The sequence below is a fragment of the Silurus aristotelis genome (genome assembly GCF_946808225.1).
Source record: "Silurus aristotelis genome assembly, chromosome: 9".
Classification (NCBI taxonomy): domain Eukaryota; kingdom Metazoa; phylum Chordata; class Actinopteri; order Siluriformes; family Siluridae; genus Silurus; species Silurus aristotelis.
The window spans coordinates 10,319,107-10,331,606 of record NC_139582.1 but is presented as its reverse complement, the minus strand read 5'-3'; the positions used below and the strand labels follow the sequence as shown (position 1 = coordinate 10,331,606).

Sequence of the window (12,500 nt, the reverse complement as noted above, 5' to 3'; positions counted from 1 at the left end):
TTAGTTAGTTAGCAGGCATTAAAGTGTAGAGAAACTGAACCCTTGAAAGATTTTCTACCTACCCGAGAAAGTGCATGTAACAGTCCAATGGATTCTAAACCCAATATATATATATCTTTATATTTTTTTATATATAAAAAAAGAACAATGTTATGTACATATTTGCTGTTCTTGCTGTGTCTGTTTCTCATGAGACATATATGTGGACGCTGCTTACTGGCAGATGAAGATGTGAAAAACGATTGCATTTACTTCAAAAAGTTGAACGGACAGAATGCATTTAATTTCTTTCTTAGGTTTAAACCATGTAGACCTTCCTTTGTGTTTGCTCATGTAACAATGAAGCTATTCAAAGCTTTGTAGTGTATAGCAACAAGAAAGAAAGGAAGTAAAACTAAACAAAGAAAGTGGGAAAAATGAAAAAAAAGAAAAGAAAAAAACACAATACAATAAACACTGAAAACAAGGATTAATTTCTAAAAACAGCTGAGATGTAGTTATGCTCGGTTTGTTTTTACTTAAATAAAAGTTGGATAATAGACCTATCTCATGTATCGTCTGCATGATGGAGAAAAAAATCATAGGCTATTTTTTTAACAAGGTGGGAGTTAATACACAGCTGGTAAACCATCTAGCACAGATCAGTGTACATTATTTACAGTCTTTTGCTTTTGAGTATTCAAGCTCCAATGCATCACAAACATGAACAGTTTTGTTATACATACTACAGATAGAAATAATTTAATACTAACGTAAAAGGTTATCTATCCAGAAATGCTAAAAGTTTCAAAAGCACACTTTTACACAATCACACAGCTCCATTCTGGTGGTAAAACAGAACCAAAAAACATAAGTAATTGTTAATGTTTCCACTTCGATTTTCGAGCAAGGTTATAATAACTAATAAATAAGCTTTGTAAAACATTAACATGTTGTACATTGTACAAAAAGCAAGTTCTCTTCTGTAACTAAAGTCTCAATCCTTTTTTTCTTGCACTTGTCCTCCTGTTGTGCATGTGTAAGTACATGTCTTGCAAGTGTTTGTGTTTGTGTGTTTCAGCTTGTACCATAGAAGGGCTGCTTGTTCATTAGTTAGTGACAATCTCCTTGTTGTCCTCCATAAAACGAGTGAAGCGGAAGTGTGTGCCGTTTTCCGTGTTGGCCATTTTCTCAAGGCCAGCTAGTGCTGCATTGGACTCTGAGTTATGCAGCTTGTCCATGCTGCCTGTCAAGCCACCAATGGGAGAACTGCCTCCGTTACCCAAGCTTCCAGAAAGAGAAGGCAGCAAGCCTCCATTCTGGATAACAGATATCTCATTCGTCTTCATAGCCAGGCCATTAGAGAAAGCGGCAGCATACTGGTTCCAGAAGCTAGCTGGGTCTCCGTTGCTTACCCTGCTAGAGAAGTCTTTCTGAAAGAGCTCAGGGAACTTGACTGGGTTTGTGCCCAGGAAGGCTATAGGACCATCTACAGAGAGCCTACGTCCTCGTCTCGCTGGGGCACTGTTCCACATGTGAGTACCCATATGCACCTAAACACAAACACACACACATACCACGAAAGAAAGAAAATGGTCAGTATTATTTACAGATTGGTCCTCACATAAACATTGAGCTCAAAACATGACGCAATGGAAAAATAAAACATAACTAATTTGCTATTATTTTAAATTGCCTTTCAGCCATTAAGGTCTAGTTTTTGGTATAAGGAAAACACACTTTAGAAACACTTTTCCTTTTATGAACTTCTCTACAAACAGATCAAGCTTCTTGAAAAAAAAGTCAGGTCTTAAAAACATGAAGGTGTCCAGTCCAATTGCACTGGTCACTACTAAATGGTGCATATATCCCTGATTTGCCCTTTGAAGCATGCAATTTAAACCAGATAAAGAAGTATCAGACCAAGTTATTATACCTTGTATAAGACCTACATACAACATGGTTAGCACACACACATGATACCAATTTGAATTTTATTTGCCATAGCAATGCTATTTTTGCTTTATTCTTCTCAGATTATTGCGTGAAAACAATTTGAAGAATTTGAAATAAAAGGATATGTTTGCAATTAGTTTACTGTGTTTATTTTAAGGAAATGATGAGGCTTTAGCATAACAAATATTTGATGCAGGCCTTTACTAATAAAGTAAGCTGTGAAATGCAGCTTCAGGTTCTTCAGTTCTCTTAGTGAATACAGTGTAATTACTGATTTATTAGGAGGGGGAATTTGTATCTAGTTAGAGATTTACATTGCTTCCTGAAAATGAAGCTGCCGGTGTGTCAAGTTTCCTAGATTTTTTACAGGCGACTGGTGCAATCACACATGCCCACATAAACTCCTGAAGTTCCTGTTTATCTGTGAGTGGGGGCCCTTTTCCTTCATGATCAAAGGGAATCTCACGTTTTTCACAAGATAAATTCTGGAAAAATACTGAGCATGCAGCAGCAAGGGATGGTTGCTGCTGGTAACTGTATTTAAAGCCTGTTAAGTGAAGCGTTCCTGGCTGTGCTCCATCAGTCACACTCTCAGGTTTCTGTCCAATATTCATATTAATGGGTGACTCAACCTTTCCACTTGTGCACCTTTATTTCAGCACAGCTAAGGTATTCTTTTTTCTTTACCTTCTAGAAATAAACCTAAAGACGTGTTTTAGAAAACTTTATGGATTAGGTTTATAATGTTTATAACAGATGAAGTAGACAAATGTCTAGCAAGGCATTATATTTATTGTCTGTGTGATTTAGTAGAGAAGTGAATACCTTAAGATTTCCTTTAGTTGTAAATGCACGCCCACAAATGGTGCAAGCAAAGGGCTTTTCCCCAGTGTGGGTCCTCTCATGGATCTGTAGAGCACTAGAGGAGGAAAACGTCTTCCCACACGTGTTGCAGTAGTGCTGTTTGGGTGTCCGTCTCGGAGGTGCAGCTGAAAGCACTGGAGACGTCGAAGCGGAAGAGGTCACCATGCTTAAAGGAAGATCTTTACTGTCGGGTTGAGGAGTGTGGAGGAAACCGTTTTCAGCCTTAATCAAGGAGGGCAAGGATCCAACAGAAAGCAGTGATGGAGTAGGGCTGGATGCCAGGCTGGTGCTGGGTTCGAAGAGCTGGGAGGGCAGATCCCTCATTTGGTGGGTCAGCATGTGTTGCTTAAGATTACCCTTGGTGGAGAAGCCCCGGTTGCAGACTGTGCAAATGAAAGGTCTTTCTTTGGTATGGCTTCGGTAATGGATGTCCAAGGCACTCTGACAGGCAAATGTCTTTCCACAAATGTCACATGACGTGTTTCTCAAAGTGCCTCGCTCGCGAAAGGGAAAAATCATGCCCAGAGGGTCTTTAGATGGGTTCATGGAGGTTAGGTCAAGTGCCCCTAGACTTGAGGAATGGGATTGCATGAGGCCTGCGCTTATGTGCTCCAGTGATAATGCCCTGTGCTGACGATCCTCCAAACTGGGGGATTTGCCTTGCTGGGGAACACCACTAGAAGGTGATGGAGCTTGCATGGAGGAGGTAGATTCAGAGACAGCTGGACTTCCTGCACTTTGGCTCTCCACATCGCCTCCTGGTGAAGAGGAATCATTAGTGAAATGATCCCCTTCAACTGAGCCATTTTCTGTTACTTTAGCTCTGTTTAAATGTGAATCATCTAACAACGCCTGGAGTGAGTTTTTATCCTGATGGTCAACACCTGACTGCTCCTGAGGCATAGGTGAAGAACATAGACTGTCCTGGGATGCATCAACTGATTTGGGTGTGTCTGGGACACTGCTATCTGGACCATCTTCCATTCCCTCCATGTTGTCATCTGAAAAGTTATCTAAGTCATCAAAGTTTCTCTCTTCAAATGAGCCAGTATCAGATCCCATAGACTCTGGGTAGTTGTCATGGAAGGGGGTGTTGGGAATCTGGCCACCCATGTGCATGCGGATGTGCTGCTGCAAGACAACAGCATTAGTGAACTTCTTCTGGCAGATGGGACAAGAGTGTTGCACCCTCAAAGGTGGCATGGCACGATGGACACTGTAGTGGGTCTTCAGGTTGCCCTTAGTAGTAAAAGCACGGCCACAAACTTTGCACTTAAAGGGCCGTTCCCCAGTATGAGTACGATAGTGCATCTTCAGTGCACTCTGACAGCTGAGAACTCGGTGGCAGATGACACACTCGTTGGGGTCTGTCACTTTCCTGTCAATGTTTTCTACTAATTGTTGCAGTTTTGAAGTTTCTGAACCTTGCAAGGGATCAAGGAGTCCTCCAAATGGGAACTTAGCCTTAAACTGCTCTGACATCAGAGGCATCAGTGGGTTGGTAGACATAGGAGGGCTGTTAGAAGTAGTGTACTCTATTTTACTCTCTCGTGCAGAGCTTATGTTTGTTGTGAAGCTAAAAGGCTGGCTGCTTTCTTCAGTTTTCCCATTTGAGGTAGGCAAGGTTGCAACATCTCCTTCTTCTGACACACCATCACTGCTTTTTGTACAAGGTTCTGCTGGACCTGAGTCACTCTTAGCAGAATGGGAAGGGCTTGTAATGGCTACGGAATGATTTTCTTCTTTCTTGATAAATGGGGGTAGACTTGGTATAGTGGGTGGTAGCAACATGCCAACTGATGAACTCAGAGTAGATAAAACAGGCTTACTGTCTAGCCAACTCGTGACTGGCTTTTCTGGTGGCATGGACATGCCATATGGAATTCCAGTGCTGGTTGGAATATTGTCCAGATGCTCTGGTACTGGATATGGGTTCATCTGAATGTGAGGATACTTTTCTTTATGACGTTGAAAGTGAACTTTCAAGTTGCCACGCGTCGAAAAACGATTGCCACATATGTTGCATTTGTATGGCCTCTCTCCTGTATGTGAACGCAAGTGGATCTGCAAGGCACTGTCACTCCCAAACACCTTGGCACAAAACCTGCATTTATGTTTGAAGAATGCCTCCTCTGAACTGCTCTTAGAATCAAAGGAAGAAACAGTGGGTTGCTTGCTTTTCCTTTGGGCTAATGCAGCTAGTGAATTGAGATCCTCCACTGTGGATCCAACACTAGGAAGAGCACTGGAGAACATTGGATTTCCTGGTGGGGGCTGAGGTAGACGTGAGTTAGCCACAGGATTTAGCAGACTTCCAATCCCAAATGATGGTGTAGATGACTTCGCCAGTGATGGGGTTGCTAGCTGGGAATGAAGACTTCCAGCATAACTGGCCCTCTTGTCTGATGTTTGTGTATTTACCACAGCTGTTCCCAGTGCTCCCAGACTCTGAGGTGAGTCTCCCATTCCAGAGTTGCTTTGAGGTAGCTGTGCTGTGTTAGCAATATGCTTCAGGCTACTAATGCTAGCAGACTGGCTGGCTAGACTTTGTGCTAACCCTGCTGCAGCTGCAAGTTGCTGGGACAAGTGAGAACTAAGTGTGGTTAGTGGGTTGGTGGATGAAGCCAGAGTGCCAGGGGAGGAATTGGGTGGCACCTGTAGCTCAGGAGACTGGGATGCCAGCAATAAGATTTGATGACGAATTTGCTCTATTAGCTGCAACTGGTGAATTTGCTGTTGTTGTAGAGCTAGAAGTTGCTCCATAAGAGCGGGCACTGCAATCCTCTGGCCTCCAGCTGATCTTGTCTCCTGGGAGAACTGGGCCACAGCCACTTTGGTGCTCTGAAGATTTTCAATGATCACATTGCTGTTCATCACAGAGAAGTTTCCCAGTTCAGTCAGATTATCAAGTTGAGGTAATGAGGCTGAGATAGCAGAGCTGCCCAGATTGGATCCAGTACTACCCCTACCACCATGGCTTCCTTCACTGCTGCCATTGATGGGGCTGCTTTCTTCCAGGTGTCCACTTCCATCGTCATGGCTAACAGAGATTGCAGACACATCCATATCCATGGCTTCTTCTTTATCCAGTGAGTTATGGTCTAAAAGGTCAGCACACTCCACTTGATCTGTGTTATTAGTCGTGTCATTCACCTGCTCGTCAGGATTATGGGGAGAAGAGCCTGGAGAGAAGGTTCCGGAAGGAGAGACAGGATTCTCATTCACTATCAGAACTAATTGATTCTTAGTGCAATTCTTCTGGTGTTGTTCAAGATCCGACAGTTCAAAGAACTCTGCACAGCATCTGCCACAGACATGGGCAGCCGAATCCTTGCAAGGGGGGTCATCCAGCCTGGGCTCTGAGTCCCCTAAAAAGAAAAGAGAGAGAGAGAGAACACAGAGAGGGAGAGAGAAAGAGAGAGAACAAGAGGATTAGTGATTAGAAATGTTTTGCAGCTGAAGAAGCAGCTTTATCTCTTCAATTCTTTTGTGGTTAATCTTCTGTTAATCAGTTTAACATTTATCCTGTTTATACGTTAAAAAAAAAAATGACTAAAGGGACAATAAAACCCAATCATTTGATTTGAGAAGAAAAAAGTCTATTTTACAAACAAGCTATATCAACCAGGACAAATAAAGAATAGGATTAATACCACTTAAAAATATTGCTGATAAATGATCTCTGAAAGATGTGTAAATTGTATCTGAATTCCCTCAATCCTACCATATTAGGTAATCATTTTCTTCAGACAATCCATCAGAACATAAAATACTATGAAACGAGGACATTGGAGCCTAATGAAATTTCATAGAGAGACATTGATTTCCAATATTTCATACTCCTTAAAGCTTACATGTCCACTAGGTGCAACTCAACCATTTGAAGGACTTATTAGTCTTTCAATTTGCTGTCAACTTTGCTCATTTTCAACCAGCCCTGTGCTTCTTGGACAGGTTATCCCTGTCACTAAACTAATTTGTATCCAGGCAGTTTGCAATCAGGGCCTGACAGGCTCAAGTGAGTCCATCGGCATTTGGTATCACCTTGCTGTACTTGCTGCAGCCCCTAAAGATGCTAAAATAGGCCAGAATGAGAAGTTATAAAATGACAGGGATGTACTTTTTATTTATATTTTTGTACAGCAAAAATATAAATTATTTCAGTTAGTAAAAGTACATAGTGTGCTATGTTTAATGTTTAGTGAAACATTTCATTTTATGTAGCTATGAATGTCTGAGACAATATTTATTTGCCTGTATTTTTCAAAATATTATCATTAATGATTGATATGTAAGAGATATCAAAATGCAGAAAAAAGTATAAAAGGTACCACTGCACTCAGTGAAACACATGATTCTGAGGTTTTTTTTTTTTATATATTTTGTAATATTAAAAATAAGTAATTTTATATAAAAAAAAAAATTAGGAAACCAGGTTTTTGTTTAAAAACCATTAATAGAAATACTTTTCTGATACTTTTCCAGCCCTCTCTCACCCCCTATAAGACTGTGGCCTCACTTCAGTCTTCCATCTTTCTCCCTCTCTCTTTCTCACCCAACCCGTTCTTTGTTTCCTTAAAAAAAAATCTTGCTGTTTTACATACAAGTTGATTTACAAATTGCAATTTTCTATGAATCCCTTTCATTGTGAAGCTTTGCCCTCTACATTTTCATCAGTGTGGGGATTCATTTGCAAATGAAACCCCTGCAGAAGTGTGTCCCGGCCCTGCCGGGAGACAGGACGGCTCCCCATTGTTCCCCAGCATGGGAGCGTCGGAGCAGGACCGAGGGGGCGAGGGTCTAGCCCGCTCATCACGGCAGTTTCTAGAACAGATCCTCTTTAATTCACGATTATCCTCCCTCAGTGTTTCTCTGTGCGGGAACATCAGATAACGCCAAAGTTGCCATGACACCAAAGCCGTTCCTCACACCACCTTAGTGCCCACCAGACGGGAAAAGTCAACTTTATGATGAAAAGTTTTTAATATTATAACAGAAAGGGTTTAGGTGTGGCTAATGAGGAGAAAAAATGGGGTTCCATTTAGTCGAGGGGGAGGGGAGGAGATTTAACAGGAATAGCGAATGGTTTATGGTAAAGCTTTTGAGTTAATCTGTCTGCATTACTTTAAGTGCAAGTTTCAAAAACACCCACACAGTGTACAGTATGCAAATATTATACGCAAATGCAATATTATGCAAATATTAATTATGTAAATAAATTATGTTTATGACATAATAATTGTGTACAATCTAACACATGGCTTTGTCATATATATATTTATATATATATATATATATATATATATATATATATATATATATATATATATATATATATATATATATATATATATATATTGGCAGTAATATTAAGGATAAAAAATTTACTTTTGGAAACACCAACATTTTTTTACACATTTCTATTACATTCAAAAACACCAAACTTTTACTTAAATGTTTAGTTTAAAACATCTTTACAATACATTAATTGTTCTGCATTTACAAAGATATCTACACAAATCTGTTGCTGCAGACATTTTAAAGAAGTTGAAATTCACAAAGAAAATAAGCAGCATAAATTAATGAAACTGAAAGTAAAATACTGAATATCCTGATGACTATCCAAGTTCTATAGTTTAAAAAAATATGAAGCAGCAGATAGACTTCACCGTGCATGCTCGCAGAAGCGAAGAGATACTCTTAAAAAAAAAAGCTTGCGGCAGGTTCAAGATGGGAGTCGAGTGGAGGATTAGTTGCGTCAAGCCGAAATAAAGCACTAGTTCTAATGAGATCCCAACTTCACAGAGCTGTGGATTTGGGTTCTCAACATGCTACCGAGACCTCTCACACACATGCTTTGAGCAAACCAAGACAATCAGGAAATAACCAAGAAAACAAACTGAGTGGTTTAGAAAAAAAAAAAGTGAACAAGAAGTAAGAAATTAAGTATTTCCTACGTTGTTTTGTTCTTCTTCCAGCGTCAGACTACTTTCGAAAAGCGACTAACTGTCCACCTCTTTATTTCTCTCTGGCTCTGTCCTTCCCACCCTTCTTCCATCCCTCCCATGCCCCCTCTCTCTTTTTCAGCCTTTAGGAAATGTCTCTATGAACACTAGATGGGGTAAAGCTCTTCTTCTCTGGTCAGCTTTGCTTGGCCTGTGCATTAGGGGCATGCGTTAAAACAGGAGGGGTGTGAGAGGGGACTTAACAAAGCAAAGCTGGGCCCTCAAGGCCATTTCCAAAACTTCTATAGAAAGCATTGCAAAAAAAAGCACAAGCAACCAAATCCTTGTATGTTCAGGACTATTTGTTTCTGTATGTGATGGTATAAGCTGGGGTTAGCGCTCGGCACATCTTAGTCGCACTTTGGGTGGGAAGTATATTTACTGGGGTGAAAAGGGAAAACAGCAACAGTCATACCCCCTCCCAGTAAAGCAGCAGTTTCGGCTATGCTCTCTTTAAGCGGGCTCTCTGGGGGTCAGTGATGCAGTACATGAGGACACGCTGTGACCTGATCTCTCCTCACCTCATCACAGAGGGTGGCTGGCAAAGGTTAAAACAGCTTCACATCCCACCCTCGGTGATGGGCCAACAGGGACAGAGAACTCGCTTTCCACTTCTACGCCACACCGTTCTCAGTGTGTTCCTCCATGACTGGGTTTCATCAGACCTCAGACCTCGGCTTACTGCCCAAAGCTTATCAAAACGCGTTTGACATAATAGAAATGCAGAAGAGTTTGTAAGTCGGCCAATGTAAAGCCAAATTAGGTGCATCATATGCATGCAAGCCAACAGGTTATTCATTTTGACTTGCAAAATTCTCTGCCTGGTCATCTGACCCAAAATAACGCACGTTGCCATTCATTATTTTCTTTAATTTATAGAGCACAATTCTGCTCTTGATAATATTTTCCTGAAATGCTAGACTACTGTCTTTGCACGCAAATCTCCAGATAGCTTAGTCAGAAGATGTTTTCTTACTTTATACAGTATTTTCTTCAGGCATTTATACTACTTTCTGCACTAGGGGGAAAAACGTAAAGATGGTTCTGTAATAAAAGTAGTATTAATAACAATAGCCGAAAATTCTGTATTATTAACTAGTAATATATAAACAATAATAGTAAGTGTGTATGTGTATGTGTGTGGGTGTGCGTGCTCTCTCCATTCCTACAATTTAGATTTGAAAAGAAGAAAAAGAAATGTCCTTCACAAACATTTCATTTCATGCCAAAAAAAAAAAAAAAAAAGAGAATCAACTAGTGTCAATGTGTAATAGCATTTCTTACTGCACACGTGCTTTATCAGTGCAGTTTGCGGAGATTACGTAAACCGGATTGGGGAAAAAAATTAAGATCAGGTGGCGCAAAAATGGACAAATATTGCATGACTTATTTTCTGTGTTGCTGTCTTGTTTTTAAGTGACAAAAAAACTATTGCATGTCTCATAATTCGAGCAAATTCATCTCCAAGAGGACAGTGTCCAAACGAGCAGCTTTGCAAGTTTCTCACAGCCTGCAGGAGAACTTCTCTGTCTTCCTCTGGATTTTTTTTCCCCTTCCTTTTTTGGCATTTCACCATACGTACCATTTGGAAGCAATAGGGGAAAATCGAATAAAAAAGCCCAATTGCGTAGAAAATTACTCGAGCTTCGATAGCAGAAACTAAACTGCCTTATCGCATCAAAGCATCCTTTCAAAAAACTGCAACACGAAACCTGATATCAAACGCCGAAAAGTGGACAGAGATGGACCTATTCCTCCAGATAACACTTTTAAGACATAAATAGGCCACTTTATGGTAAGAAATGTTAATGCGCGCGCTGTACGCTGTTTTAGACCTCAAACGAGCCTCGTGCATGCTTTGAAGTGCGCAGTTTTAAATAACTTAAGATTATCCCGAAGACAAGAAAGCCTAATTATTATCATCTTTCGAATAAAAAAGAAGGGGGGTTTGTTTAAGACTAAAGACACAACAGACAATTGTGCAAAATAAATAAAAAAAATACTCAAAATAAAAATCACACATGGATATTGATAATAATCGGAAAAGGGCACCTTAAAATAAGTAAAGGATATAAAGTGACATGTGTGTGTGTGTGTATGTTGATTATTTAGATACCTGCGTCCTACAGTCTCAGTACATGCACTATAAAATCCCTAAACTCTCTACGCAACTTTATGCAGCGTGTAAGTGCGCAAAAGTGCGCTTTTTATTACCAAAAGTCCAAAAGCTCTTTTCCTTTCTCAATTTTTTCCAAAAGCTCACAAATAATCAGACAAAAAAAAAAAAAGCATCGACTTCACACTCTCTACAGCGACAAATGTTCCAAGTCCTTAGTAATGAGATCTTAAAGTATAAAATATACATATTCCAAATAAGCATAAAAACGCGTATATGGTGTCAGAATACCGGTTTTGCGTAAACGAATCGAAACACTCTGGATCAAATGTGCCGTTTTTATCTGCATTTAAAGTAAAAGAAAATATAATAATAAAAAGAACGGAACGGGTCGCTTTGCATTTCGGACTCACACACACCACACACACACACACACACACACACACACACACACACCACACAACACACACACACGATAAGAAATTAAAAGTAATAAATAAGTGGCTCGGGAGGAACTTTGTGAAACAATTAGGCCTAAAGTCAAGTCGTGTGAAACGTGTGTGTGAGTTTCCGCAGTGTTTTCTGGATTCAGAGCTCCGTGAAAGAGTAAAGGAAGATGGGAGAAGGGGAAAAAAATTAGGACAAATGCACCTCTAACCGGTGCGTAAAGATGGAGAAAAGCAAACGTGTACTAAAATATGTATTTAACAAAAAAAAAAAGAAGAATTTGGATGTTTCAAATCCATGGTGGGGATGCCGTATGAAAAAGTTGCCTAGCTTTATTTTAATATATGAGACACCTAACTTTCTTTCCTCTCCTAATGACAGAATATTAATATTATAGAATGTGATATTCTCACATGCCACCTTATTATAATATCAAAAAAGTTGGTAGGAATAAAAACTTTGGCTTGTTTGCATGTGTGTTGATCAAGAAGCCAGGATTCAACTCAATGGGAGTTTTTTTTTTATTATTATTAAAATCTATATTATTTGAATGTATATAATAATATGTTTGTATACCACCAGATGCTCTAATAAATGGTTTATTTCAGAATCTCTTCTTTAAACATGCTTTTTTTAATCTATAAAGATCGAGATGCAAAAGAAAGTGCACCGAGGACAAGTGATTTAAAAAAAACAAACAACAACAAAAAAAACCAAGCAAATTCACAGAAAGAAAAGTAAGAAATGAAGAGGTCGTTTGGAGAGCTTTAGAGAGCTGGGCATCTCCGGGACTCACCATCGTGCTCGCTTACTGGCGGCTGCGGCTCGGACTGGAAATGCTGCGGCTTCGCTTGCTTCCTCCGCGACATGCTGTCTCGCGCATGGGCCGCTCAAAAAACAATCCGTCCAAAAAACTTTCCCAGAAATCACGGACGCGAAGCCCGTCCAGCGCGCATGTGTCCCGTTATGATTATCAATAATGCCTCACAATTAATCATACGGCGAAGGGAAAGGGGGAGAGAGAGAGAGAGAGAGAGAGAGAGAGAGAGAGAGAGAGAGAGAGAGAGAGAGAGAAGGGGGGATAGAGGGGGAGGGATGGGTGTGTTTGAAAGGCGATTGGCACCTCGCCAGCC

At 40.2% G+C, this 12,500-nt stretch overlaps 1 protein-coding gene across 2 annotated transcripts in view; it reads right to left on the bottom strand.

The window, feature by feature from the left end:
* Nucleotides 1–261: 261 nt before the first annotated feature.
* Nucleotides 262–12,500, bottom strand: part of sall1a (spalt-like transcription factor 1a) — a 13,061-nt gene continuing 822 nt past the window's right edge. The window contains exons 1-3 of one of the 2 annotated variants that reach the window (XM_083550826.1): nucleotides 12,164–12,500; nucleotides 2,761–6,167; nucleotides 262–1,532 (exon numbers count right to left, since the gene is read on the bottom strand). The exon at nucleotides 12,164–12,500 is cut by the window's right edge and continues 822 nt beyond it. In XM_083550826.1, coding sequence (XP_083406952.1) covers nucleotides 1,089–1,532; nucleotides 2,761–6,167; nucleotides 12,164–12,236 — 3,924 coding nt within the window. In that variant the 5' untranslated portion in view covers nucleotides 12,237–12,500 and the 3' untranslated portion in view covers nucleotides 262–1,088. Of the gene's footprint in view, nucleotides 1,533–2,760; nucleotides 6,168–8,756; nucleotides 8,814–12,163 lie in introns of those variants that run through there. The other variant, XM_083550827.1, reaches the window with a different exon arrangement.